Source organism: Mustelus asterias, chromosome 1, assembly GCF_964213995.1.
Source record: "Mustelus asterias chromosome 1, sMusAst1.hap1.1, whole genome shotgun sequence".
Classification (NCBI taxonomy): domain Eukaryota; kingdom Metazoa; phylum Chordata; class Chondrichthyes; order Carcharhiniformes; family Triakidae; genus Mustelus; species Mustelus asterias.
The window spans coordinates 1260566-1286854 of NC_135801.1; the positions used below are offsets into that span (position 1 = coordinate 1260566).

At 48.0% G+C, this 26289-nt stretch overlaps 1 protein-coding gene across 2 annotated transcripts in view; it reads left to right on the forward strand.

Annotated features, from left to right (window-relative positions):
* Positions 1 to 2934: 2934 nt before the first annotated feature.
* Positions 2935 to 26289, forward strand: part of gne (glucosamine (UDP-N-acetyl)-2-epimerase/N-acetylmannosamine kinase) — a 57035-nt gene continuing 33680 nt past the window's right edge. Inside the window, exons 1-2 of one of the 2 annotated variants that reach the window (XM_078201517.1) lie at positions 2935 to 3037; positions 14537 to 14736. In XM_078201517.1, coding sequence (XP_078057643.1) covers positions 14573 to 14736 — 164 coding nt within the window. In that variant the 5' untranslated portion in view covers positions 2935 to 3037; positions 14537 to 14572. Of the gene's footprint in view, positions 3073 to 14536; positions 14737 to 26289 lie in introns of both variants that reach the window. The other variant, XM_078201516.1, reaches the window with a different exon arrangement.

A 26289-nucleotide genomic window follows, 5' to 3' on the forward strand; every position in this document is an offset into this window, starting at 1 on the left:
TTTGAGTTATTTTCTACTTTCTCTGTATTCCTCCAGTGCTCCATCCGTTTTTAGCTGCCTGGACCTCATGTATGCCTCTTTTTTCAGACCCCCAGTCTGTGTTTAATCTCCCCAGTGTAAAGGAGTTCACATTGCGAGTAGTGAATACAGTAGACTAGACTGAAAGAAATACGAGTAAATTTCTGCCTCCCCCGGAAGGAGTGTTTGAGGCCTTGGGCAGTGAGGAGGTAACGGGGCAGGTGTTACACCTCATGCAATTGCTTGGGTGGAGTTGAAGTGACAGTAGAGTGCACCAGGATGTCACAGAGGGACTGATCCCTTTAGAATGCTGACAGGGAAGGTGAGGGAAAGATGTGTTCGGTGGTGGCATTGTGCTAGAAATGGCAGAAAATGGTCCTTTGAATCTGGAAGCTAGTGTGGTAGAAAGTGAGGACAAGGGGAACCCCCTCATGGATAAAAGCAAATTAGTGCGGCTGCTGGAATCTGAAACCAAAAGAGAAAATGCTGGAAAATCTCAGCAGGTCTGGCAGCATCTGTAAGGAGAGAAAAGAGCTGATGTTTCAGGTCCAGATGAGCCTTGGTCAAAGCTAAAAGGCATAGAAAATGGGAGATATTTATACTGCAGGGTGAGGGAACAAAAGATGAGTCATAGCCACAGAAACCAGGGGAAAAGACTGCTAATAACTGTCTACAGAGAGAATAAAAGGTGTGAATGGCCAAACGGCAGAGAAAACGTAAGCTCTGATGGGGCGGGGGGGGAAGATGGGTGATGGGACAGAGATAGAATGTAGAGAAGGGAAGCAGGGGAAAGAAAAGGTAAGGGAAGGGGATTGAAGAAGGGGGAAAAAGTGGGGGGGGGGGGGAAGAAAAATGAAGAAAGACAATAAAGAAATAAAAGGTAGAGAACAGTAAAAAATTAAATAAAATAGAATGAAAACAAAGGGGGCTGAGGTGGGGCAGAGCAAATCGTCTGAAGTTGTTGAATTCGATGTTGAGACCGGAAGGTTGTAAAGTGCCTAGCCGGAAGATGAGATGCTGTTCCTCCAGTTTGCGTTGAGCTTCACTGTGGGCATGGGAGCAGGATCTATCCTGCTACCATGCTCACATATCTGTCCTTGGCTTGGCTTGTTCCAGTGAAGCTCAACGCAAACTGGAGGAACAGCATCTCATCTTCCGGCTAGGCACTTTACAACCTTCCAGTCTCAACATCGAAATTCAACAACTTCAGATGATTTGCTCTACCCCACCTCGGCCCCCTTTGTTTTCACTCTATGTTATTTAATTTTTTACTCTAAGGTTCTCTACCTTTTATTTCTTTATGGTCTTTCTTCATTTTTCTCTTCCCCCACTCTTTCCCCCTACTTCATCCCCCTTCCCTTAGCTTTTCTCCCCCACTTCCCCCTTTCTACATTCTATCTCTGTCCTATCTCCCCTCCCCCCCTCCCCCTACATCTTCATCTGTCAGAGCTTACAGCTTCTCAGCCGTTTGGCCATTCACATTCTGCACCCTTTCAATCTTTTCCACATCCTTCCTGTAATGAGGCGACCAGAACTGAGCACAGTACTCCAAGTGGGGTCTGACGAGGGTCTTAAATAGCTACATCATTATCCCCGGACTCCTAAACTCAATCCCTCCATTGATAAAGGGAGCACACCATACGCTTTCTTAACCACCTCCTCCACCTGCGGGGCCGATTTTAGAGTCCTATGGACCCGGACCCCAAGGTCCTTCTGATCCTCTACCGTACTAAGAGTCTTTCCCTTTATATTGTACTCCTTCATCCCATTTGATCTGCCAAAATGGACCACTACACATTTATCTGGGTTGAAGTCCATCTGCCACTTCTCCACCCAGTCTTGCATCCTATCTATGTCCCTCTGTAACTTCTGACATCCCTCCAGACTATCCACAACTCCACCAACCTTCGTGTTGTCGGCAAACTTACCAACCCATCCCTCCACTTCTTCATCCAGGTCATTGACTCATCTTTCATTCCCTCACCTTGCAGTATAAATATCTCCCACTTTCTATGCTTTTTAGCTTTGACAAAGAGTCATCTGGACTCGAAACGGTAGCTCTTTTCTCTCCTTACAGATGCTGCCAGACTTGCTGAGATTTTCCAGCATTTTCTCTTTTGGAACCCTCTCATGGTCCTGGGACGGAGGGGGAAGGAGTGAGGGCAGAAGTGCAGGAAATGGGTCAGACAAGGTTGAGGGCCCTGTCAACCATATTGGGGGGAATCCTGAGCAGAGGGAAGACAGGAAATGCTGTTGTGGAACATAGCACCATCAGATACTTCAATAGTCTTCTTGACTTGTCACATTACCATCAAAGGTTTGTGTATGTCACACACCCATGGTCTCTGTGTAACGACACCTTCTTTAAACTACAAGCCAATTGAGGGTTCCTGGGAGTCGGCAGGAAAGTGGAATTGAGGCCAAGAGCCACAGTCTGACTGAATTGTGGAGCAAGTATGAAGGGCTGAATGGCCTCCTCCTATTGCTTATGTACCATTTAGTTCCATCTTGTTAATACATCCCTTCACATTCTGCACTCCTCCAATCTGACCTTCTTGTGCATTCCCAATGTTAATGGCTCCACCATCCATGGATGTGCCTTCAGCTGGAAAGGTCCTACAGTCTGGAGTTCCCTCCCTGGCCCAACTCTCTTTAAAACCCCATTGGGATTTTGCTCATCCTAAAATCTCCTGACGTATTTTCAGTGTTAAACTGGGAGTCGGGGCCGAGGATCCACCCCGGGCTCGGCGCCTGGGTCACAGGCCAGAGCGCACTGCCTCGACGGCCGCAGGCCTCAGTAACCATGGCAACGCGCGGACCCGACCCCGAGCGGCCGGAACCATGGCAACGCCCGGACCCGCCCCCGAGCGGCCGGAACCATGGCAACGCACGGACCCGCCCCACACTACGTCATCACGTCTGCCGATTGGGCGGATGGAACCATTAGCCGGAGGAGTGGCGGCTGGGGGAAGGCAATGTGGGACGGAGACATGGACAACTGAAGGAGAGCAGAGCGGAGGTAAGGGAGCAGCAAGGAGCGGTCCCGGAGAGAGGGTGAGTGACCCGGGGTGAGGGGGTGAGTGACGGGGGGGGGGGGAGGGGGTGAGTGACGGGGGGGGGGGGGAGGGGGTGAGTGACGGGGGGGGGGGGGGGGGGGGTGAGTGGGTGACCCGGGGGGGAGTGAGTGAGTGAGTGACCCGGGGGGGGGGGGGGTGGGTGGGGGGGGGGGGGGGTGGGTGGGGGGGGGGGGGGGGGGGGGTGGGTGGGGGGGGGGGGGGGGGGGTGGGTGGGGGGGGGGGGGGGTGGGTGGGGGGGGGGGGGGGGGGTGGGTGGGTGGGGGGGGGGGGTGGGGGTGGGTGGGGGGGGGGGGGGGGGGTGGGTGGGGGGGGGGGGGGTGGGTGGGGGGGGGGGGGGGGGTGGGTGGGGGGGGGGGGGGTGGGTGGGGGGGGGGGGGGGGGGTGGGTGGGGGGGGGGGGGGGTGGGTGGGGGGGGGGGGGGGGGGGGGGGTGGGTGAGTGACCCGGGGAGAGGGTGGGTGTCCCGGGGGGGGGTGAGTGAGTCGGTGTCCCGGGGGGGGGGTGAGTGAGTGGGTGACCCGGGGGGGAGTGAGTGAGTGAGTGACCCGGGGGGGCGGGGCGGGGCGGGGGGGGGGTGGGTGAGTGAGTGACCGGGGGGGGGGGGGGGGGGGGGGTGGGTGAGTGAGTGACCGGGGGGGGGGGGTGTGAGTGAGTGAGTGACCCGGGGGGTGGGGTGGGGGGGGGGGGGGGGGGGGGTGAGTGACCCGGGGGGGGGGGGTGAGTGAGTGACCCGGGGTGGGGGTGGGTGAGTGAGTGACCCGGGGGGGGTGGGGGGGGGGGTGGGTGAGTGAGTGACCGGGGGGGGGGGTGGGTGAGTGAGTGACCGGGGGGGGGGGTGGGTGAGTGAGTGACCGGGGGGGGGGGGTGTGAGTGAGTGAGTGACCCGGGGGGTGGGGTGGGGGGGGGGGGGGGGGGGGTGAGTGACCCGGGGTGAGGGGGTGAGTGACGGGGGGGGGGGGAGGGGGGGGGTGAGTGAGTGGGTGTCCCGGGGGGGGGGGTGAGTGAGTGGGTGACCCGGGGGGGAGTGAGTGAGTGAGTGACCCGGGGGGGCGGGGCGGGGGGGGGGGGGGGGGGGGGTGGGTGAGTGAGTGACCGGGGGGGGGGGGTGTGAGTGAGTGAGTGACCCGGGGGGGGTGGGTGAGTGACCCGGGGGGGGGGTGGGGGGGGGGGTGGGTGAGTGAGTGACCTGGGGGGGGGGGGGGGGGGGGGGTGGGTGAGTGAGTGACCCGGGGGGGGGTGGGTGAGTGACCCGGGGGGGGGGGGGTGGGTGAGTGAGTGACCTGGGGGGGGGGGGGGTGAGTGAGTGACCCGGGGGGGGTGGGTGAGTGACCCGGGGTGGGGGTGGGTGACCCAGCCCGGAGCAGGGGGTGATGATGGCAGTGGCCCGGGGAAGGGGGGTATCGGAGGATCGGACAACAGCTAACGTGGTTCTGCTATTTAAGAAGGGCTGTAGAGATAAACCAGGGAACTACAGACCAGTGAGTCTCACATCAGTGGTAGAGAAACTATTAGAGAAATCTCTGAAGGAGAGTATCTCCACTTGGAGAGGCAAAGCTTGATCAGGGATAGTCAGCATGGCTTCGTCAGAGGGAGCTCATGCCTAACAAATTGGATTGAATTTTGAGGAGGTGACCAGGTGTGCAGATGAGGGTAGTGCAGTCGATGTAGTTTATATGGATTTCAACCTTTTACAAGTCTCCCATGTGGGATCTTGTCAAGAAGGTAAATTCACGTGGGATACAGAGTAATTTGACAAAGTGCATTCAAAATTGGCTCAGTTATAGCAGAGAGAGTGATGACAGAAGGCTGCTTTAGTGACTGGAATGATGTGGAGATGCCGGCGTTGGACTGGGGTGAACACAGTAAGAGTTTTAACAACACCAGGTTAAAGTCCAAAAGGTTTATTTGGTAGCAAATGCCATTAGCTTTCGGAGCGCTGCTCCTTCGTCAGATGGAGTGGAAATGTGCTCTCAAACAGGGCACAGAGACACCCCCGTTTGAGAGCACATATCCACTCCATCTGACGAAGGAGCAGCGCTCCGAAAGCTAATGGCATTTGCTACCAAATAAACCTGTTGGACTTTAACCTGGTGTTGTTAAAACACTTACTGTATTAGTGACTGGAAGCCAGTGTCCAGTGACGTACCACAGGGATCCGTGCTGGGTCACTATTATTTGTCATTTATATAAATGGCATAGATGACTGTGGGGGGTAGGATTAGTAAGTTTGTGGATGACACAAAGATTGGCCGGATGGTTAACAGTGAAGCAGAGTGTCTTGGGCTACAAGAGAATATAGCCGGAATAGTCAAATGGGCAGATAAGTGGCAGATGGAATTTAATCCTGAAAAGTGTGAGGTGATAAACTTTGGAAGGAGAAATTTGTCAAGGAAGTATTCAATGAACAGCATGACACTAGGAAGTTGTGAGGAACAAAGCCACCTTGGCGTGTTTGTCCATGGATCTTTGAAGACCGAAGGGCATGTTAGTGGGGTGGTGAAAAAGGCATATGGGACACTTGCATTTATCAATCAAGGCACAGATTACAAAAGCAGGGAAGTCATGTTGGAACTGTATTGAACTTTAGTGAGGTCACAGCTTAGTACTGAGGAGAAACCCAGAGGGTGGTGACGGTCTGGAATGTGCTGCTTGGGAGGGTGGTGGAGGAGGGTTGCCTCACATCCTTTAAAAAGAAACTGCATGAGCACTTTGCACGTCATAACATTCAGGGCTATGGACCAAGTGTTGATAAATGGGATTAGGTGGGAGATCAGGTGTTTCTCACGTGTCAGTGCAGACTCAATGGACCAAAGAGTCTCTTCTGCACTGTATAATTGTATGACCCGGGGAGGGAGGGGCAGGAGGATTAGATGACCCAGCCTAGGGGTGCCAGCCCGGGGGTGGATGGGTGATCACCAGGCTTGGAAATAGGGAGGCGGGAGGGATTATAAATAGTTGTGGCCTTGGGCTCTGATCTCTGGTTCCTCACTCGTTATGATTTTGCAGCTGAAAAGTACTCATGTTTTCTGAGTGTTTCCCATTGTCTAACCAATCCTCTATCCATGCTAATATATCACCTCCGGCATCATAAATGTTTGTGCAATAAATTTTTTATTTGGCACATTATCAAATGCCTTTTGGATATCCAAATGCATGACGTCTATCAACTTGCCTTTATCCATTTTGCTTGTTACATTGTCAAGAACTCTAATAAAGTTGTCAAGAACTTTACCATCTTTCGAGTGAAAGAAATTCTCCTCATCTCAGTCCTAAATGGCCTACCCCATTTCCTGAGATTGTGACCACTTGTTCTCGACCCTACAGTCTGTCCAGCCCTGACTTAACTAAAACCCTCTATCCTTCCAGGGACCATATCCCTCTATTCCCATCCTATTCATGTTCTTGTCAAGATGCTCTTAAAAGTCAGGACCGTATCAGCGTCCAATAACTCCCCCGGCAACGAGTTCCACGCACCCACTACTCTCTGTGTAAAAAATCTGCCTCGTACATCTCCTTTAAACCTTGCCCCTCGCCCCTTCAACCTATGCCCCCTAATAATTGACACTTCCACCCTGGGAAAAAGCTTCTGACTATCCACTCTGTCCATGCCTCCCATAATCTTGTAGACTTCTATCAGATCTCCCCTAGACCTCTGTCACTCCAGTGAGAACAAACCAAGTTTCTCCAACCTCTTCTCATAGCCAATGCCCTCCATATCAGGCAACATCCTGGTAAATCTTTTCTGTACCCTCTCCAAAGCCTCCACATTCTTCTGGTAGTGTGGCAACCAGAATTGAACACTATATTCCAAGTGCGGCCTAACTAAGGTTCTATAATGTTGCAACGTGACTTGCCAATTTTTAAACTCAATACCCCGGCTGATGAAGGCAAGTATGCCGTATGCCTTCTTGACTACCTTCTCCACCTTCATTGCCACTTTCAGTGACCTGTGTACCTGTACACCCAGATCCCTTTGCCTATCAATACTCTTAAGGGTTCTGTCATTTACTGTATATTTCCTATCTGTATTAGACCTTCCAAAATGCATTACCTCACATTTGTCCGGATTAAACTCCCTCTGCCATCTCGCTGCCCAAGACTCCAACTAATCTATATCCTGCTGTATCCTCTGATGGTCCTCATCGCTATCCGTAAATCCACCAACCTTTGTGTCATAGAACATAGAACAGTACAGCACAGAACAGGCCCTTCGGCCCACGATGTTGTGCCGAGCTTTATCTGAAACCAAGATCAAGCCATCCCACTCCCTATCATCCTGGTGTGCTCCATGTGCCTATCCAATAACCGCTTGAATGTTCCTAAAGTGTCTGATTCCACTATCACTGCAGGCAGTCCATTCCACACCCCAACCACTCTCTGCGTAAAGAACCTACCTCTGTTATCCTTCCTATATCTCCCACCATGAACCCTATAGTTATGCCCCCTTGTAATAGCTCCATCCACCCGAGGAAATAGTCTTTGAACGTTCACTCGATCTATCCCCTTCATCATTTTATACACCTCTATTAAGTCTCCCCTCAGCCTCCTCCGCTCCAGAGAGAACAGCCCCAGCTCCCTCAACCTTTCCTCATAAGACCGACACTCCAAACCAGGCAGCATCCTGGTAAATCTCCTCTGCACTCTTTCCAGCGCTTCCACATCCTTCTTATAGTGAGGTGACCAGAACTGCACACAATATTCCAAATGTGGTCTCACCAAGGTCCTGTACAGTTGCAGCATAACCCCACGGCTCTTAAACTCCAACCCCCTGTTAATAAAAGCTAACACACTATAGGCCTTCTTCACAGCTCTATCCACTTGAGTGGCAACCTTTAGAGATCTGTGGATATGGACCCCAAGATCTCTCTGTTCCTCCACAGTCTTCAGAACCCTACCTTTGACCCTATAATCCACATTTAAATTAGTCCTACCAAAATGAATCACCTCACATTTATCAGGGTTAAACTCCATTTGCCATTTTTCAGCCCAGCTTTGCATCCTATCTATGTCTCTTTGCAGCCTACAACAGCCCTCCACCTCATCCACTACTCCACCAATCTTGGTGTCATCAGCAAATTTACTGATCCACCCTTCAGCCCCCTCCTCTAAGTCATTAATAAAAATCACAAAGAGCAGAGGACCAAGCACTGATCCCTGCAGCACTCCGCTAGCAACCTGCCTCCAGTCCGAAAATTTTCCATCCACCACCACCCTCTGTCTTCGATCAGACAGCCAGTTACCTATTCAATCGGCCAACTTTCCCTCTATCCCACACCTCCTCACTTTCATCATAAGCCGACCATGGGGGACCTTATCAAACGCCTTACTAAAATCCATGTATATGACATCAACTGCCCTACCTTCATCAACACACCTAGTTACCTCCTCAAAAAATTCAATCAAATTTGTGAGGCACGACTTGCCCTTCACGAATCCGTGCTGACTATCCCGGATTATTCCGCATCTTTCTAATTGGCCGTAAATCCCATCCCTAAGGACCTTTTCCATCAATTTACCAACCACCGAAGTAAGACTAACCGGTCTATAATTACCAGGGTCATTTCTATTCCCTTTCTTAAACAGAGGAACAACATTCGCCGTTCTCCAGTCCTCTGGCACCATCCCTGTGGACAGCGAGGACCCAAAGATCAAAGCCAAAGGCTCTGCAATCTCATCCCTTGCCTCCCAAAGAATCCTAGGATACATTTCATCAGGCCCAGGGGACTTATCGACCTTCAGTTTATTCAAAACTGCCAGGACATCCTCCCTCTGAACATCTATTTCCTCCAGCCTATTAGCCTGTAACACCTTCTCTTCCTCAAAAACATGGCCCCTCTCCTTGGTGAACACTGAAGAAAAGTATTCATTCATCACCTCGCCTATCTCTACTGACTCCATACACAAGTTCCCACTACTGTCCTTGACCGGCCCTAACCTCACCCTGGTCATTCTTTTATTCCTCACATAAGAGTAAAAAGCCTTGGGGTTTTCCTTGATCCGACCCGCCAAGGACTTCTCATGTCCCCTCCTAGCTCTCCTAAGCCCCTTTTTCAGCTCATTCCTTGCTAACTTGTAACCCTCAATCGAGCCATCTGAACCTTGTTTCCTCATCCCTACATAAGCTTCCCTCTTCCTTTTCACAAGACATTCCACCTCTTTCGTGAACCATGGTTCCCTCACTCGGCCATTTCCTCCCTGCCTGACAGGGACATACCTATCAAGGACACCCAGTATTTGTTCCTTGAAAAAGTTCCACTTTTCATTAGTGCCTTTCCCTGACAGTTTCTGTTCCCAACTTATGCCCCCTAATTCTTGCCTAATCGCATCATAATTACCTCTCCCCCAATTGTAAACCTTTCCCTGCCGTACGGCCCTATCCCTCTCTATTGCAATAACAAAAGACACCGAATTGTGGTCACTATCTCCAAAGTGCTCTCCCACAACCAAATCTAACACTTGGCCCGGTTCATTTCCCAGTACCAAATCCAATGTGGCCTCACCACTTGTCAGCCTATCCACATATTGTGTCAGGAAACCCTCCTGCACACACTGCACAAAAACTGCCCCATCCGAACTATTCAACCTACAAAGGTTCCAATCAATATTTGGAAAGTTAAAGTCCCCCATGACAACTACCCTGTGACCCCCACACATATCCATAATCTGCTTAGCAATTTCTTCCTCCACATCTCTATTACTATTTGGGGGCCTATAGTAAACTCCTAACAACGCCCCAAGTTCATCTACCTTGTTCCGGATGCTCCTTGCATTGAAGTAGACACACTTCAACCCACCTTCCTGTCTACCGGTACCCACCCTTGACCCTGATACCTTCCCCAATACCTCACCACCCTCAACACTGACTTCTGGACTACAACTCCTTTTCCCACTCCCCTGACAAATTAGTTTAAACCCTCCTGAAGAGCCGTATCAAATTTCCCTCCCAGGATATTGGTGCCCCTCTGGTTCAGGTGCACCCCGTCCTGTTTGTACAGGTCCCACCTTCCCCAGAATGTGTTCCAATTATCCACGTATCTGAAACCCTCCTTCCTACACCATCCCTGCAACCACATGTTTAAGTGCACTCTCTCCCTGTTCCTCAACTCGCTATCACGTGGCACCGGTAGCGTACCAGAGATGACCACATGTTTTGTCTTGGCTCTCAGCTTCCAGCCCAGCTCCCGAAATTCCTGTTTTAAATCCCCGTCCCTTCTCTTACCTATGTCGTTGGTACCAATGTGTACCACGACTTGTGACTGTTTTCCCCTCCCCCTTAAGAATCCGGAAAACACGGTCTGAGACGTCACGGACCTTGGCATCCGGTAGACAACATACCATCCGTGAGTCTCTTTTGCTGCCATAGAACCTCCTATCTATCCCTCTAACTAACGAGTCCCCAATAACTATTGCCCTCCCGCTCTCCCCCTTACCCTCCCGAGCCACAGAGACGGACACAGTGCTGGAGATCCGCTCACTGCAGCTCACCACTGGTATGTCGTCCCCCTCAACCGTATCCAAAGCGGAATACTTGTTGCCAAGGAGAACGACCACCGGGGATCCCTGCACGGACTGCTCCCTCCCAGCCCCTCTCACCGTCACCCATCTGTTTTCATTCCTCGGAGTAACTGTATCCCTCAAGCTTCTGTCTATGGCCACCTCTGCGTCCCTAATGATCCTAAGTTCATCCAGCTCCAGTTCCCTAACACGGTTTTGGAGGAGCTGCAGATGGGTGCACTTCCCACAGGTGTAATCAGCAGGGACACTGTCATCGTCCCTCACCTCAAACATAGTTCAAGAGGAACATAGCACTGCCTGCACACCCATCCCCTCTAGATACCTTGCCAGTACCAGGTAGAAACAGCACAAATGAATTAAACTCACCCCTACTCGCCCTTTCCCCCGAAGCCCTGTGAGCCAAAGCCCTTATAGCTCACACACTACACTGCCCGCTCCCGACGCTGCCCGCTGTATACTGCAGCCTACCTTTTATACTTCACGCGCTTTAAAAACCTTTCCCAGACTCCTTAGCAGCCCACTTCCGGTTTTCACTTTAAACTTAAGAAAAATACTACTACAAAAGTAAAGGCCAAAAAAAAAACACACACTAGCTGACTAATTAAATAAATAAATAATTCAATCAATCTCTCACCAGCACTCCTGCCTCCAATCACTCCCTCTCTGCTTGCTCCAGTGGAACAATGTTTGTCATCCGCAAACTTACTAATCGATCCAGTTACATTTTCCTCCAAATCATTTATATATATATATATATTACAAACAGCAAAGGTCCCAGCACTGATCCCTGAGGAACACCACTTGTCACAGCCGTCCATTCAGAAATACACAGAAATTCCACTGCTACCCTCTGTCTTCTTTGACCGAGCCAGTTTTGTGTTCCACCTTGCCAGCTCACCTCTGATCCCATGCGACTTCACCTTCTGCACCAGTCTGCCATGAGGGATCTTGTCAAAGGCCTTACTGAAGTCCATGTAGACAACATCCACTGCCCTACCCTCATCAATCACCTTCGTCACTTCCTCAAAAAACTCAATCAAGTTCATGAGACACGACCTCCCCTTCACAAAACCATGTTGCCCCTCACTAATACGTCCACTTATTTCCAAGTGGGAGTAGATCCTGTCTCGAAGAATCCTCTCCAATAATTTCCCTACCATTGATACAAGGCTCACCGGCCTGTAATTACCTGGATTATTCTTGCTACCCTTCTTAAACAAAGGAACAACATTGGCTATTCTCCAATCCTCTGGGACCTCCCCAGTAAGAGTTTTAACAACACCAGGTTAAAGTCCAACAGGTTTATTTGGAATCATGAGCTTTCGGAGCAAAGCTAATGGTGTTTGCTACCAAATAAACCTGTTGGACTTTAACCTGGTGTTGTTAAAACTCTTACTGTGTTTACCCCAGTCCAACGCCAGCATCTCGACCACCTCTGGGACCAGAGGATCTAATTTACTATTATATTATTAATTAATCTCAATTGAGTAGATAGGGAGAAACTGTTCCCACTGTTAGAAGGATGGAGAACTAGAGGGCACAGATTTAAGGTAATTGGCAAAAGAAGCAATGTCAAAATGAGTTCACACAGTGAATGGTTAGGATCTGGAATATACGGTTTGAGAGTGTGGTGGAGGCAGATTCAAGAAGGAATTGGATTATTATCTGAAAAGGAAGAATGTGAAGGGTTACAGAGATAACCGGGTAGGTGACTCTCGGTGAATTGTTCCTTCAGAGAGCCAGCACAGATATGACTGCCCAAATGACCTCCTGTGCTGTAACTATTCTAGGATTCTATAAAATAGTCTGTTCGCTGGGCGGTTCCAGAACATATTGTTTTAAGGAACTATCCCAATTACACTCTGTAAACTGATCTTCAAGGCTACCTTTGCAAATTTGATTTTTTTTCCCAAACTATATGACAAATAAAATGTCTATGATCATTGCAGTACCTTTCTTATAAGCCTATTATTTCTCGATTTCTACAGTTCATCAACTGTTAAGGGGTCTGGTCTATTCCAGTTCCCCTTTGAAAACCTGGATTGAATTTGCCTCCATGACATTCTCAGGCAGCGCATTCCAGATCCTAACTCTGTGTTTTTAAAAAAAGGTTTTCCTCATGGCATTTTGCCAGTTACCTTAAATCAGTGTGCCCCAGATCTCGACTGCTCTGCCAATGGGAGGGTGATTTGATTTATTATTGTCACATGTATTGCAGTGAAAAGTATTGTTGCTTGCGCGCTATACAGACAAAAACATAGCGTTCATAGAGAAAGAAACGAGAGAGTGCAGAATATAGTGTTACAGTCATAGTTAGGGTGTAGGGAAAGATCAACTTAATGCAAGCTAGGTCCATTCAAAAGTCTGACAGCAGCAGGGAAGAAGCTGTCCTTGAGTCGGTTGGTACGTGACTTCAGACTTTTGTATCTTTTTCCCGAAGGAAGAAGGTGGAAGAGAGAATGTCCGGGATGCGTGGGGTCCTTAATTATGCCGGCTGCTTTGCCGAGGCAGCGGGAACATAAGAACTGGGAGCAGGAGTAGGCCATCTGGCCCCTCGAGCCTGCTCCGCCATTCAATAAGATCTTTTTGTGAACTCAGCTCCACTTACCCGCCCGCTCACCATAACCCTTAATTCCTTTACTGTTCAAACATTTAGCTATCCTTGCCTTAAAAACATTCAATGAGGTAGCCTCAACTGCTTCACTGAGCAGGGAATTCCACAGATTCACAACCCTTTGTGTGAAGTTCCTCCTCAACTCAGTCCTAAATCTGCTTCCCCTTATTTTGAGGCCATGCCCCCCCAGTTCTAGTTTCACCCGCCAGTGGAAACAACTTCCCTGCTTCTATCTTATTTATTCCCTTCATAATCTTACATGTTTCTATAAGATCTCCCCTCATTCTTCTGAATTCCAATGAGTATAGCCCCAGTCTACTCAGTGTCTCCTCATAAGCCAACCCTCTCAACTCCGGAATCAACCTAGTGAATCTTCTCTGCACCCCCTCCAGTGCCAGTATACCCTTTCTCAAGTAAGGAGACCAAAACTGTACACAGTACTCCAGGTGTGGCCTCACCAGCACCTTATACAGCTGCAACATAATCTCGCTGTTTTTAAACTCCATCCCTCTCGCAATGAAGGACAAAATTCCATTTGCCTTCTTAATTACCTGCTGCACCTGCAAACCAACTCCTTGAGATTCCTGCACAAGGACACCCAGGTCCCTCTGCCCAGCAGCATGCTGCAATTTTTTACCATTTAAATAATAGTCCATTTTGCTGTTATTCCTACCAAAATGGATGACCTCACATTTACCAACATTGTACTCCATCTGCCAGACCCTCGCCCACTCACTTAGATTATCTATATCCCTTTGCAGACTTTCAGCGTCCTCTGAACACTTTGCTCTTCCACCCATCTTAGCGTCATCTGTGAATTTTGACACACTACACTTGGTCCCCAACTCCAAATCACCTATGGGAAGTGTAGACAGAGTCAATGGATGGGAGACTGGGGGGAGAATTTAATTTTTAACTTTTTAGAACACTGTAATAAAATGTGGTTGTATTGTCCACTCACTATTTAGCTTTGTACGTTTATTGTATAAATATATCTTGTTTTTAACTTATTTGGTGCATAGAGGAATAGCGTGCATGCATTCTTAGTACATAGAATCCCTACAGCGCGGAAGAGGCTATTTGGCCTGTTCAGTCTGCACCAACTCTCTCACAGAGTATCTTACCCAGGCCCTCTCCCCTGCCCTTTCACTGTAACCCCATACATTTCCCATGGCTAATCCACCTAACCGACACACCTTGGGGCACTAAGGGGCAATTCAGCATGGCAAATCCACCTAATGTACATACCACATTAAATAATTTTTGACACAGTGCTGCAGATTTATATAAATCCCATTTCTGTTTATTTTCAGAAATTGATCCATAAAGCTTTTGAAAATTAGGAAATCATGGAGAAAAATAAGAACAGGAAGAAGCTGCGAATCTGTGTTGCCACCTGCAACCGTGCCGATTATTCCAAGCTCGCTCCCATTATGTTTGGCATCAAGGAACAACCAGATCTTTTTGATCTGAAAGTGGTTGTTCTAGGATCTCATTTAATTGATGACTATGGGTAAGTATATTAACTCTTATCAATGACAACTGAACCACTGAAGGAGAACAAAGAACAATACAGCACAGGAACAGGCCCTTCGGCCCTCCAAGCCCATGCAGCTCCCTGGTCCAAACTAGACCGTTCTTTTGTATCCCTCCATTCCCACTCCGTTCATGTGGCTATCTAGATAAGTCTTAAACGTTCCCTGTGTGTCCGCCTCCACCACCTTGCCCGGCAGCGCATTCCAGGCCCCCACCACCCTCTGTGTAAAATACATCCTTCTGATATCCGTGTTAAACCTCCCCCCACCTCACCTTGAACCTATGACCCCTCATGAACGTCACCACCGACCTGGGAAAAAGCTTCCCATCATTCACCCTATCTATGCCTTTCATAATTTTATACACCTCTATTCGGTCACCCCTCATCCTCCATCTTTCCAGTGAGAACAACCCCAGTTTACCCAATCTCTCCTCATAACTAAGCCCTTCCATACCAGGCAACATCCTGGTAAACCTCCTCTGCACTCTCTCTAAAGCCTCCACGTCCTTCTGGTAGTGTGGCGACCAGAACTGGGCGCAGTATTCCAAATGCGGCCGAACCAACGTTCTATACAACTGCAACATCAGACCCCAACTCTTATACTCTATGCCCCGTCCTATAAAGGCAAGCATGCCATATGCCTTCTTCACTACCTTCTCCACCTGTGACATCACCTTCAAGGATCTGTGGACTTGCACACCCAGGTCCCTCTGCGTATCTACACCCTTTATGGTTCTGCCATTTATCGTATAGCTCCCCCTATGTTAGTTCTACCAAAATGCATCACTTCGCATTTATCTGGATTGAACTCCATCTGCCATTTCTTTGCCCAAATTTCCAACCTATCTATATCCTTCTGTAGCCTCTGACAATGTTCTTCACTATCTGCAAGTCCAGCCATTTTCCTGTCATCCGCAAACTTACTGATCACCCCAGTTACACCTTCTTCCAGATCGTTTATATAAATCACAAACAGCAGAGGTCCCAATACAGAGCCCTGCGGAACACCACTAGTCACAGGCATCCAGCCGGAAAAAGACCCTTCCACTACCACCCTCTGTCTTCTGTGACCAAGCCAGTTCTCCACCCATCTAGCCACCTCCCCCTTTATCCCATGAGATCCAACCTTTTGCACCAACCTACCATGAGGGACTTTGTCAAACGCTTTACTAAAGTCCATATAGACGACATCCACAGCCCTTCCCTCATCAACCATTCTAGTCACTTCTTCAAAAAACTCCTCCAGGTTAGTGAGGCATGACCTCCCTCTCACAAAACCATGCTGACTATCGTGAATGAGTTTATTCCTTTCTAAATGCGCATACATCCTATCCCTAAGAATCCTCTCCAACAACTTCCCGACCACCGACGTCAAGCTCACCAGCCTATAATTTCCCGGGTTATCCTTCCTACTCTTCTTAAATAACGGGACCACATTAGCTATCCTCCAATCCTCTGGGACCTCACTTGTGTCCAATGACGAGACAAAGATTTGCATCAGAGGCCCAGCGATTTCATCTCTCGTCTCCCTGAGCAGCCTGGGATAGATTCCATCAGGCCCTGGGGATTTGTCAGTCTTTATATTCCCTAAAAAACCTAACACCTGCTCCCTTGTAATGGAGATTTTCTCCAACGGGTCAACACTCCCCTCCGAGACACTCCCAGTCAACGCATCCCTCTCCTTTGTGAATACTGACGCTAAGTATTAATTTAGGATCTCCCCAACTTCTTTGGGCTCTAAGCATAATTCCCCACTTTTGTCCCTGAGAGGTCCAATTGTTTCCCTGACAACGAGAGAGTAGGGCCAGTAAGACTCAGAGAAACAGTAGGCAAGGTGGGATTGCAATTCAGAGAGGGTCTGGTGGACTGAAGTGCATTTGTTTCAATGCAAGAAGTGTAACAGGTTAGGCAGATGAACTTAGAGCGAGATTAGTACCAGGAACTATGATGTAGTTGCCATTACAGAGACTTGGTTAAGGACAGGACAGGATTGGCAGCTTAACATTCCAGGATATAGATGTTTCAGGCAGGATAGAGGGGGATGTAAAAGGGGTGGGGGAGTTGCACTACTTGTTAAGGAGAATATCACAGCTGTACTCCGGGAGGACACCTCGGAGGGCTCATACAGCGAGGCAATATGGGTAGAGCTCAGGAATAGGAAAGGTGTAGTCACAATGTTGGGGTTTACTATAGGCCACCCAACTGCCAGCGGGAGATTGAGGAACAGATGTGTAGGCAGATTTTAGCAAGGTGTAAAAGTAACAGGGTTGTTGTGGTGGGAGATTTTAATTTCCCCAAATTGACTGGGACTCACTTAGTGCTAGGGGCGTGGATGGGGCAGAGTTTGTAAGGAGCATTCAGGAGGGCTTCCTGAAACAGTATGTAGATAGTCCAACTAGGGAAGGGGCCATACTGAACCTGGTATTGGGGAATGAGCCTGGCCAGGTGGTCGATGTTTCAGTAGGGGAGCAGTTCAGGAACAGTGACCACAATTCGGTAAGCTTTAAGGTACTGATGGATAAAGATAAGTTTAGTCCTCAAGTTAAGGTGCTAAATTGGGGGAAGGCTAATTACAACAATATTAGGCAGGAACTGAAGAATGTAGATTGGGGCAGAGGTTTGAGGGCAAATCAACATCTGGCATGTGGGAGGCTTTCAACTGTAAGTTGATAGGGATTCAGGACCGGCACATTCCTGTAAGGATGAAGGATAAGAATGGCAAGTTTTGGGAACCTTGGATAACGAGAGATATTGTGAGCCTAGTCAAAGAGAAAAAGGAAGCATTTGTCAAAGCTAGGAGGCTGGGAACACACGAAGCAAGTGTGGAATACAAGGAAAGTAGAAAGACACTTAAGCAAGGAGTAAGAAGGGCTAAAAGGGGTCATGAAAAAGCATTGGTCAGCAGGATTAAGGAAAATTCCAAGGCTTTTTACACATATATAAAGAGCAAGAGAGTAGCCAGGGAGAGGGTTGGCCCACTCAAGGACAAGGGAGGGAATCTATGCGTGGAGCCAGAGGAAATGGGCGAGGTATTAAATGAGTACTTTGCGTCAGTATTCACCAAAGAGAAGAATCTGGTGGATGATGAGTCTGGGAAAGGATGTGTAGATAGTTTGAGTCATGTTGAGGTCAAAAAGGAGGTGGTATTGGGGTTCTTGAGAAACATCAAGGTAGACGAGTCTCCAGGGCCTGATGGGATATATCCCAGAATACTGAGAGAGGCAAGGGAGGAAATTGCTGGGGCCTTGAGAGAGATCTTTGTATCCTCACTGGCTACAGGGGAGGTCATGATGTGGAGATGCCGGCATTGGACTGGGATAAGCACAGTAAGAGTTTTAACAACACCAGGTTAAAGTCCAACAGGTTTATTTGGTAGCAAATGCCATTGGCTTTCGGAGCGCTGCTCCTTCGTCAGATGGAGTAGAAATGTGCTCTCAAACAGGGCACAGAGACACAAAATCAAGTTGCAAAATACTGATTAGAATGCGAATCTCTACAGCCAACCAGGTCTTAAAGATACAGACAATGTGGGTGGAGGGAGCATTAAGCACAGATTAAAGAGATGTGTATTGTCTCCAGACAGGACAGCCAGTGAGATTCTGCAAGTCCAGGGGGCAAGCTGTGGGGGTTACTGATAATGTGACATAAAGCCAACATCCCAGTTTAGGCCGTCCTCATGTGTGCGGAACTTGGCTATCAGTTTCTGCTCAGCGACTCTGTGCTGTCGTGTGTCGTGAAGGCCGCCTTGGAGAACGCTTACCCGAAGATCAGAGGCTGAATGCCCGTGACCGCTGAAGTGCTCCCCCACAGGAAGAGAACAGTCTTGCCTAGTGATTGTCGAGCGGTGTTCATTCATCCGTTGTCGTAGCGTCTGCATGGTTTCCCCAATGTACCATGCCTCGGGACATCCTTTCCTGCAGCGTATCAGGTAGACAACGTTGGCCGAGTTGCAAGAGTAGGTACCGTGTACCTGGTAGATGGTGTTCTCACGTGAGATGATGGCATCCGTGTCGATGATCCGGCACGTCTTGCAGAGGTTGCTGTGGCAGGGTTGTGTGGTGTCGTGGTCACTGTTCTCCTGAAGGCTGGGTAGTTTGCTGCAGAGTCGCTGAGCAGAAACTGATAGCCAAGTTCCGCACACATGAGGACGGCCTAAACCGGGATGTTGGCTTTATGTCACACTATCAGTAACCCCCACAGCTTGCCTCCTGGACTTGCAGAATCTCACTGGCTGTCCTGTCTGGAGACAATACACATCTCTTTAACCTGTGCTTAATGCTCCCTCCACTCACATTGTCTGTATCTTTAAGACCTGATTGGCTGTAGAGATTCGCATTCTAATCGGTATTCTGTAACTTGATTTTGTGTCTCTGTGCCCTGTTTGAGAGCACATTTCCACTCCATCTGACGAAGGAGCAGCGCTCTGAAAGCTAATGGCATTTGCTACCAAATAAACCTGTTGGACTTTAACCTGGTGTTGTTAAAACTCTTACAGGGGAGGTCCCAGAGGATTGGAGAATAGCCAATGTTGTTCCTTTGTTTAAGAAGGGTAGCAAGAATAATCCAGGTAATTACAGGCCGGTGAGCCTTACATCAGTGGTAGGGAAATTATTGGAGAGGATTCTTCGAGACAGGATTTATTCCTACTTGGAAATAAGTGGACGTATTAGTGAGAGGCAACATGGTTTTGTGAAGGGGAGGTCGTGTCTCACGAACTTGATCGAGTTTTTCCAGGAAGTGACAAAGATGATTGATGAGGGTAGGGCAGTGGATGTTGTCTACATGGATTTCAGTAAGGCCTTTGGCAAGATCCCTCATGATGTGGAGATGCCGGCGTTGGACTGGGGTAAACACAGTAAGAAGTTTAACAACACCAGGTTAAAGTCCAACAGGTTTATTTGGTAGCAAAAGCCACACAAGCTTTCGAGGCTCTGAGCCCCTTCTTCAGGTGAGTGGGAATTCTGTTCACAAACAGAACTTATAAGACACAGACTCAATTTACATGAATAATGGTTGGAATGCGAATACTTACAACTAATCCAGTCTTTAAGAAACAAAACAATGGGAGTGACAATGGTTCCGCACACACAAGGACGGCCTCAACCGGGATATTGGGTTTATGTCACACTATTTCACATAAATATTTCTGCTTTTTTCCTCCTGAGTCTTTATCATGCGATCCTAGAATCAGAATTTATGTCACACTATTTGTAACTCCCACAGTTGCGTGGACCTGCAGAGTTTCACTGGCTGTCTTGTCTGGAGACAATACACATCTTTTTAGCCTGTCTTGATGCTCTCTCCACTCCCATTGTTTTGTTTCTTAAAGACTGGATTAGTTGTAAGTATTCGCATTCCAACCATTATTCATGTAAATTGAGTCTGTGTCTTATAAGTTCTGTTTGTGAACAGAATTCCCACTCACCTGAAGAAGGGGCTCAGAGCCTCGAAAGCTTGTGTGGCTTTTGCTACCAAATAAACCTGTTGGACTTTAACCTGGTGTTGTTAAACTTCTTACTGTGAAGATCCCTCATGGCAGACTGATGCAGAAGGTGAAGTCGCATGGGATCAGAGGTGAGCTGGCACGGTGGAGACAAAACTGGCTCGGTCAAAGAACTTCATTCATCAAAGACCACTCCATCTGACGAAGGAGCAGCAAGCTCCGAAAGCTTATGGTATTTGCTACCAAATAAACCTGTTGGACTTTAACCTGGTGTTGTGAGACTTCTTACTGTGCTTACCCCAGTCCAACGCCGGCATCTCCACATCGGTCAAAGAAGACAGAGGGTAGCAGTGGAAGGGTGCATTTCTGAATGGAGGGCTGTGACAAATGGTGTTCCTCAGGGATCAGTGCTGGGACCTTTGCTGTTTGTAATATATATAAATGATTTGGAGGAAAATGTAACTGGATTGATTAGTAAGTTTGCGGACGACACAAAGGTTGGTGGATTTGTGGATAGCGATGAGGACCATCAGAGGATACAGCAGGATATAGATCGGTTGGAGACTTGGGCGGAGAGATGGCAGATGGAGTTTAATCCGGACAAATGTGAGGTAATGCATTTTGGAAGGTCTAATACAGATAGGAAATATACAGTAAATGGCAGAACCCTTAAGAGTATTGATAGGCAAAGGGATCTGGGTGTACAGGTACACAGGTCACTGAAAGTGGCAATGCAGGTGGAGAGGGTAGTCAAGAAGGCATACGACATGCTTGCCTTCATCGGCCGGGGCATTGAGTTTAAAAATTGGCAAGTCATGTTGACACTTCATAGAACCTTAGTGAGGCCGCACTTGGAATATAGTGTTCAATTCTGGTTGCCACACTACCAGAAGGATGTGGAGGCTTTGGAGAGGGTACAGAAAAGATTTACCATGATGTTGCCTGGTATGGAGGGCATTAGCTATGAGGAGAGGTTGGAGAAACTTGGTTTGTTCTCACTGGAGCGACGGAGGTTGAGGGGAGACCTGATAGAAGTCTACAAGATTATGAGAGGCATGGACAGAGTGGATAGTCAGAAGCTTTTTCCCAGGGTGGAAGAGTCAATTACTAGAGGGCACAGGTTTAAGGTGCGAGGGGCAAGGTTTAAAGGAGATGTACGAGGCAGATTTTTTACACAGAGAGTAGTGGGTGCCTGGAACTCGTTGCCGGGGGAGGTAGTGGAAACGGATATGGTAATGACTTTTAAGGGGCATTTTGACAAGTACGTGAATGAGATGGGAATAGAGAGATATGGTCCCTGAAAGCGTAGGGGGTTTTAGTTAAGTCAGGCAGCATGGTCGGTGCGAGCTTGGAGGGCCGAAGGGCCTGTTCCTGTGCTGTAATGTTCTTTGTTCATTAGTTGATATGTAATTTATAATGCTTTCCCTTTGTTAAAGCAACAGCATATTTGTCTTGGGTGATATTGGATTTTTATAGTTAAGTATTTATTAGGGAATGTTGCTTGGAAGGTGCTCACTTGTGGGTCTGACCAAACAGGGAGTCTTTTGGGAGGTATGTTTTATAAGACTAATGTTAACTGTGTGACTGTAATCTTGCGTGCTTAAGTTTTCTTTTCTTGTTAATAAGCCTTTTACTTACCATTTTTAAAATCCAAAAGTGTTACTGAACTTCTTTATAGATCAATATGTTTCTTCTCGTTTTCAGAATACAAAAAAGGGTATGGTCTGTAAACCAAGTTTCGCTCTGGGATTTGATTTGCTCAGCATCTGATATCTGAGGTCATAAGAGTAGACAAGGTTGTGATGTTGAAGGTGCTATTAAAGGAGTCTTGGCGAGTTGCACGCTGTGCATCTTATATGGTACACATTGCTAATGTGGTGTCCAGAATTTCAGGACTGGGTGGCTATGAAAGGAGCTATCTGATCGACAATCAAATTAGTTTGACATGATTTTCCTTTATCAATTCCTTGCTGATTTTCTGTAATTCATCCACATTTGTCCAAAGGACTCTTAATTTTATCCCAGATCACTACCACCCCGTGTAAAAGGTGTTTCCTCAGTGGACAAGGGCTAAAATTTGTGTGTATGTGGCCCCCTTTTAATTTGAGTGGTTCAGTTGAAAAATAACCCAGCATCAAAGCTTTAGTCCTAAGCCAGAAAAGGTTATTACAAAACAGTGCTGTTGATTACATCAGTAAAAGTAAATAAAGTTACTCCATGAAATACGTACAAAGATAAGGATAAAAGATACTTAATAAAGCTGAAATTCAGTTCAGTCCGTGAAGATGTTGTTGCAGGCTTGGAGTTGAAGTGTGAACTGTCCAGACTGAAGGGTTGTAAGTTGAAGAGTTGTGATGGCTTCAGTAGTTGAATAGTCAGAGGTTGCGTTTGCAGGTGGACTCAGCAACTTTGGGTCAGGAGAGGTGGAGGTACAAAGTGAAGGTCCCCTTATTTTATTGGTTCCTTGTGCGTGGCACTTGAAGACTGCCTGGATTCCTTTCTCAGCAGGCCAGTGATTTCTGGATAACTTCCTTTGTGATTTCCAGTGGCAGAGATAAACCGAGTCCTCATGTGCGGTTCACTTCAGCTGAGAGCTGTGGGCTGGTGGCTGTTTTCCAGAGGTCTCTTCAATACTCTGCACATAAATGGCTGTTCATATACAGTTCAAAACTAAAAATGGCTGCTATCCCCAATTATCAGATGATGCTTGTTAGGTATTGGATTAGCCCAGGTCTGGGGGAATAATCTCATCCATTGCCTTTTGGCCAAGGTAAGTGACCGTTTAAATGTCTCAGCCCAGCGATTTCATCTCAGACGAGAGATGAAATCGCTGGGCCTCTGATGCAAATCTTTGTCTCGTCACTGGACACAGGTGAGGTCCCAGAGGATTGGAGGATAGCTAATGTGGTCCCGTTATTTAAGAAGGGTAGGAAGGATAACCCGGAAAATTATAGGCCGATGAGCTTGACGTCCGTGGTCGGGAAGGTGTTGGAGAGGATTCTTAGAGATAGGATGTATGCACATTTAGAAAGGAATAAACTCATTAACGATAGTCAGCATGGTTTTGTGAGAGGGAGGTCATGCCTCACTAACCTGGTGGAGCTTTTTGAAGAAGTGACTAGAATGGTTGACGAGGGAAGGGCCGTGGATGTCGTCTATATGGACTTTAGTCAAGCGTTTGACAAAGTCCCTCATGGTAGGTTGGTGCAAAAGGTTGGCTCTCATGGGATAAAGGGGGAGGTGGCTAGATGGGTGGCGAACTGGCTTGGTCACAGAAGACAGAGGGTGGAAGGGTCTTTTTCTGGCTGGAGGCCTGTGACTAGTGGTGTTCCGCAGGGCTCTGTATTGGGACCTCTGCTGTTTGTGATTTATATAAATGATCTGGAAGAAGGTGTAACTGGGGTGATCAGTAAGTTTGCGGACGACACGAAAATGGCTGGACTTGCAGATAGTGAGGAACATTGTCAGAGGCTACAGAAGGATATAGATAGGCTGGAAATTTGGGCAAAGAAATGGCAGATGGAGTTCAATCCAGATAAATGCGAAGTGATGCATTTTGGTAGAACTCATGTAGGGAGGAGCTATACGATAAATGGCAAAACCATAAAGGGTGTAGATACGCAGAGGGACCTGGGTGTGCAAGTCCACAGATCCTTGAAGGTGACGTCACAGGTGGAGAAGGTAGTGAATAAGGCATATGGCATGCTTGCCTTTATAGGACGGAGCATAGAGTATAAAAGTTGGGGTCTGATGTTGCAGTTGTATAGAACGTTGGTTCGACCGCATTTGGAATACTGCGCCCAGTTCTGGTCACCACACTACCAGAAGGACGTGGAGGCTTTAGAGAGAGTGCAGAGGAGGTTTACCAGGATGTTGCCTGGTATGGAAGGGCTTAGTTATGAGGAGAGATTGGGTAAACTGGGCTTGTTCTCACTGGAAAGACGGAGGATGAGGGGTGACCTAATAGAGGTGTATAAAATTATGAAAGGCATAAATAGGGTGACCGGTGGGAAGCTTTTTCCCAGGTCGGTGGTGATGTTCACGAGGGGTCATAGGTTCAAGGTGAGGGGGGGGGGGGAGGTTTAACACGGATATCAGAAGGACGTATTTTACACAGAGGGTGGTGGGGGCCTGGAATGCGCTTCCAGGCAAGGTGATGGAGGCGGATACACTGGGAACGTTTAAGACTTATCTAGATAGCCACATGAACGGAGTGGGAATGGAGGGATACAAAAGAATGGTCTAGTTTGGACCAGGGAGCGGCGCGGGCTTGGAGGGCCGAAGGGCCTGTTCCTGTGCTGTATTGTTCTTTGTTCTTTAACTGGCTCCCATTCTTCCAGCTTTGGTGAGATAGGAAAGAACTATTCACATCTCCAGGGAAGCCATTGTCAGTATGATTCTGTTTACCCATGTGGAAATGCACATTGAACTTCAAATGTTTTCACATATCTGGGCATGTTTGTTTGCAATCCTCTTGGAACTGTCAGAAGCTTGACAAATGTTGCAGTGTAAAAGGTCAGGCTACCTTTGGCAGCCCTTTTTAAAGGCTCATTGTCCCCACTTGAAAAATAGTTAGTTTTTTTTTTAACAAAGCCCATGATAGCACTACACATTTGTGACATTATTGTTTCTAAAAGCTTTCAACAGAATGTGGTGAGCTGAAGAGGTTCAGTGAGGAGTGGGTGGGAGGTACTCCTTTACCTTTTCCAAATTTTTGACCCTGTAGGAATTGGTTTCTCCTTGGTACAGGGGAAGAAGCTAGCTGAAGGGCGTCACAGTGGCACGGTAGTTAGCACTGCTGCCTCACAGCACCAGGGACTTGGGTTCAATTCCCGGCTTGGGTCACTGTCTGTGCAGAGTCTGCACATTCTCCCCGTGTCTGCGTGGGTTTCCACCGGACACTGGTTTCCTCCCACAGCCTGAAAGACGCGTTGGTTAGGTGCATTGGCCATGCAAAATTCTCCCTCAGTGTACCCGAACAGGCAGCGGAGTGTGGCGACTAGGGGATTTTCACAGTTACTTCATTGCATTGTTAATGTAAGCCTACCTGTGACAATAATAAACTTTAAGCTGTTGGTGAGTAGCTGGTAAGTGGTCAAGGTATATTTTCCTAAGGTTTAAAATAGTACTGGAATTTGTGATAAGATTAATAAATATCTAAAGTAAATTAATAATTGAGTAAAATAATTAAGTGATTAATTAAAGTTCAGGAGTATGGCAGGACAGGTGATGTGTCATGGCTGCAGCATGTGGGCCCTCCTAGATAACTATTATCCATGGCGAACTCTGCAGTAAGTGTCTGTAGCTTCAGGGGTTTTGGTTCAGAGGCATTGAGCTAGAGGCTGAGCTGCAGACACTGCGACACATCAGGGAGGGCAGGAGTTACCTGGACACTATGTTTCAGGAAGTGGTCACACCCCTTAGGATTGGAACTTGTGGTTTGGAAAGTGGTCAGGGACAGGAGGGTGTGACTGAAGTTGAGGCAGGTAGGGGGATCCAGAGTGCAGGAGTGTCAGTCTCTGCACTTGTCCAACAGGTTTGAGGCTCTTTCAGCTTGTTTGGATGAGAGTGGGGGCTGGAAGGTGGATGAGCTAACTGATCATGGCACTGGTACAGGAAGCCATTAGAGTGGGGGAGAACGCTTAGGAGTATAGAGATAATAGGGGACAGTATAGTGAGCGGGATTGATATTATTCTCTGTAGCAAGGACCAAACGTCCAGAAAACTCTTGCATACCTAGGATTTATAATCACCTAGAAAGGAATAATTTGATTAGGGGTAGTCAGCACGGTTTTGTGAAGGGCAGGTCGTGCCTCACAAACCTTATTGAGTTCTTTGAGAAGGTGACCAAAGAGGTGGATGAGGGTAAAGCGGTTGATGTGGTGTATGTGGATTTCAGCAAAGCGTTTGATAAGGTTCCCCATGGTAAGCTTTTGCAGAAAATACAGACACATGGGATTGAGGGTTATTTAGTGGTTTGGATCAGGAATTGGCTAGCTGTAAGAAAATAGAGGGTGGTGGTTGATGGGAAATATTCATCCTGGAGTTCAGTTACTAGTGGTGTACCGCAAGGATCTGTTTTGGGG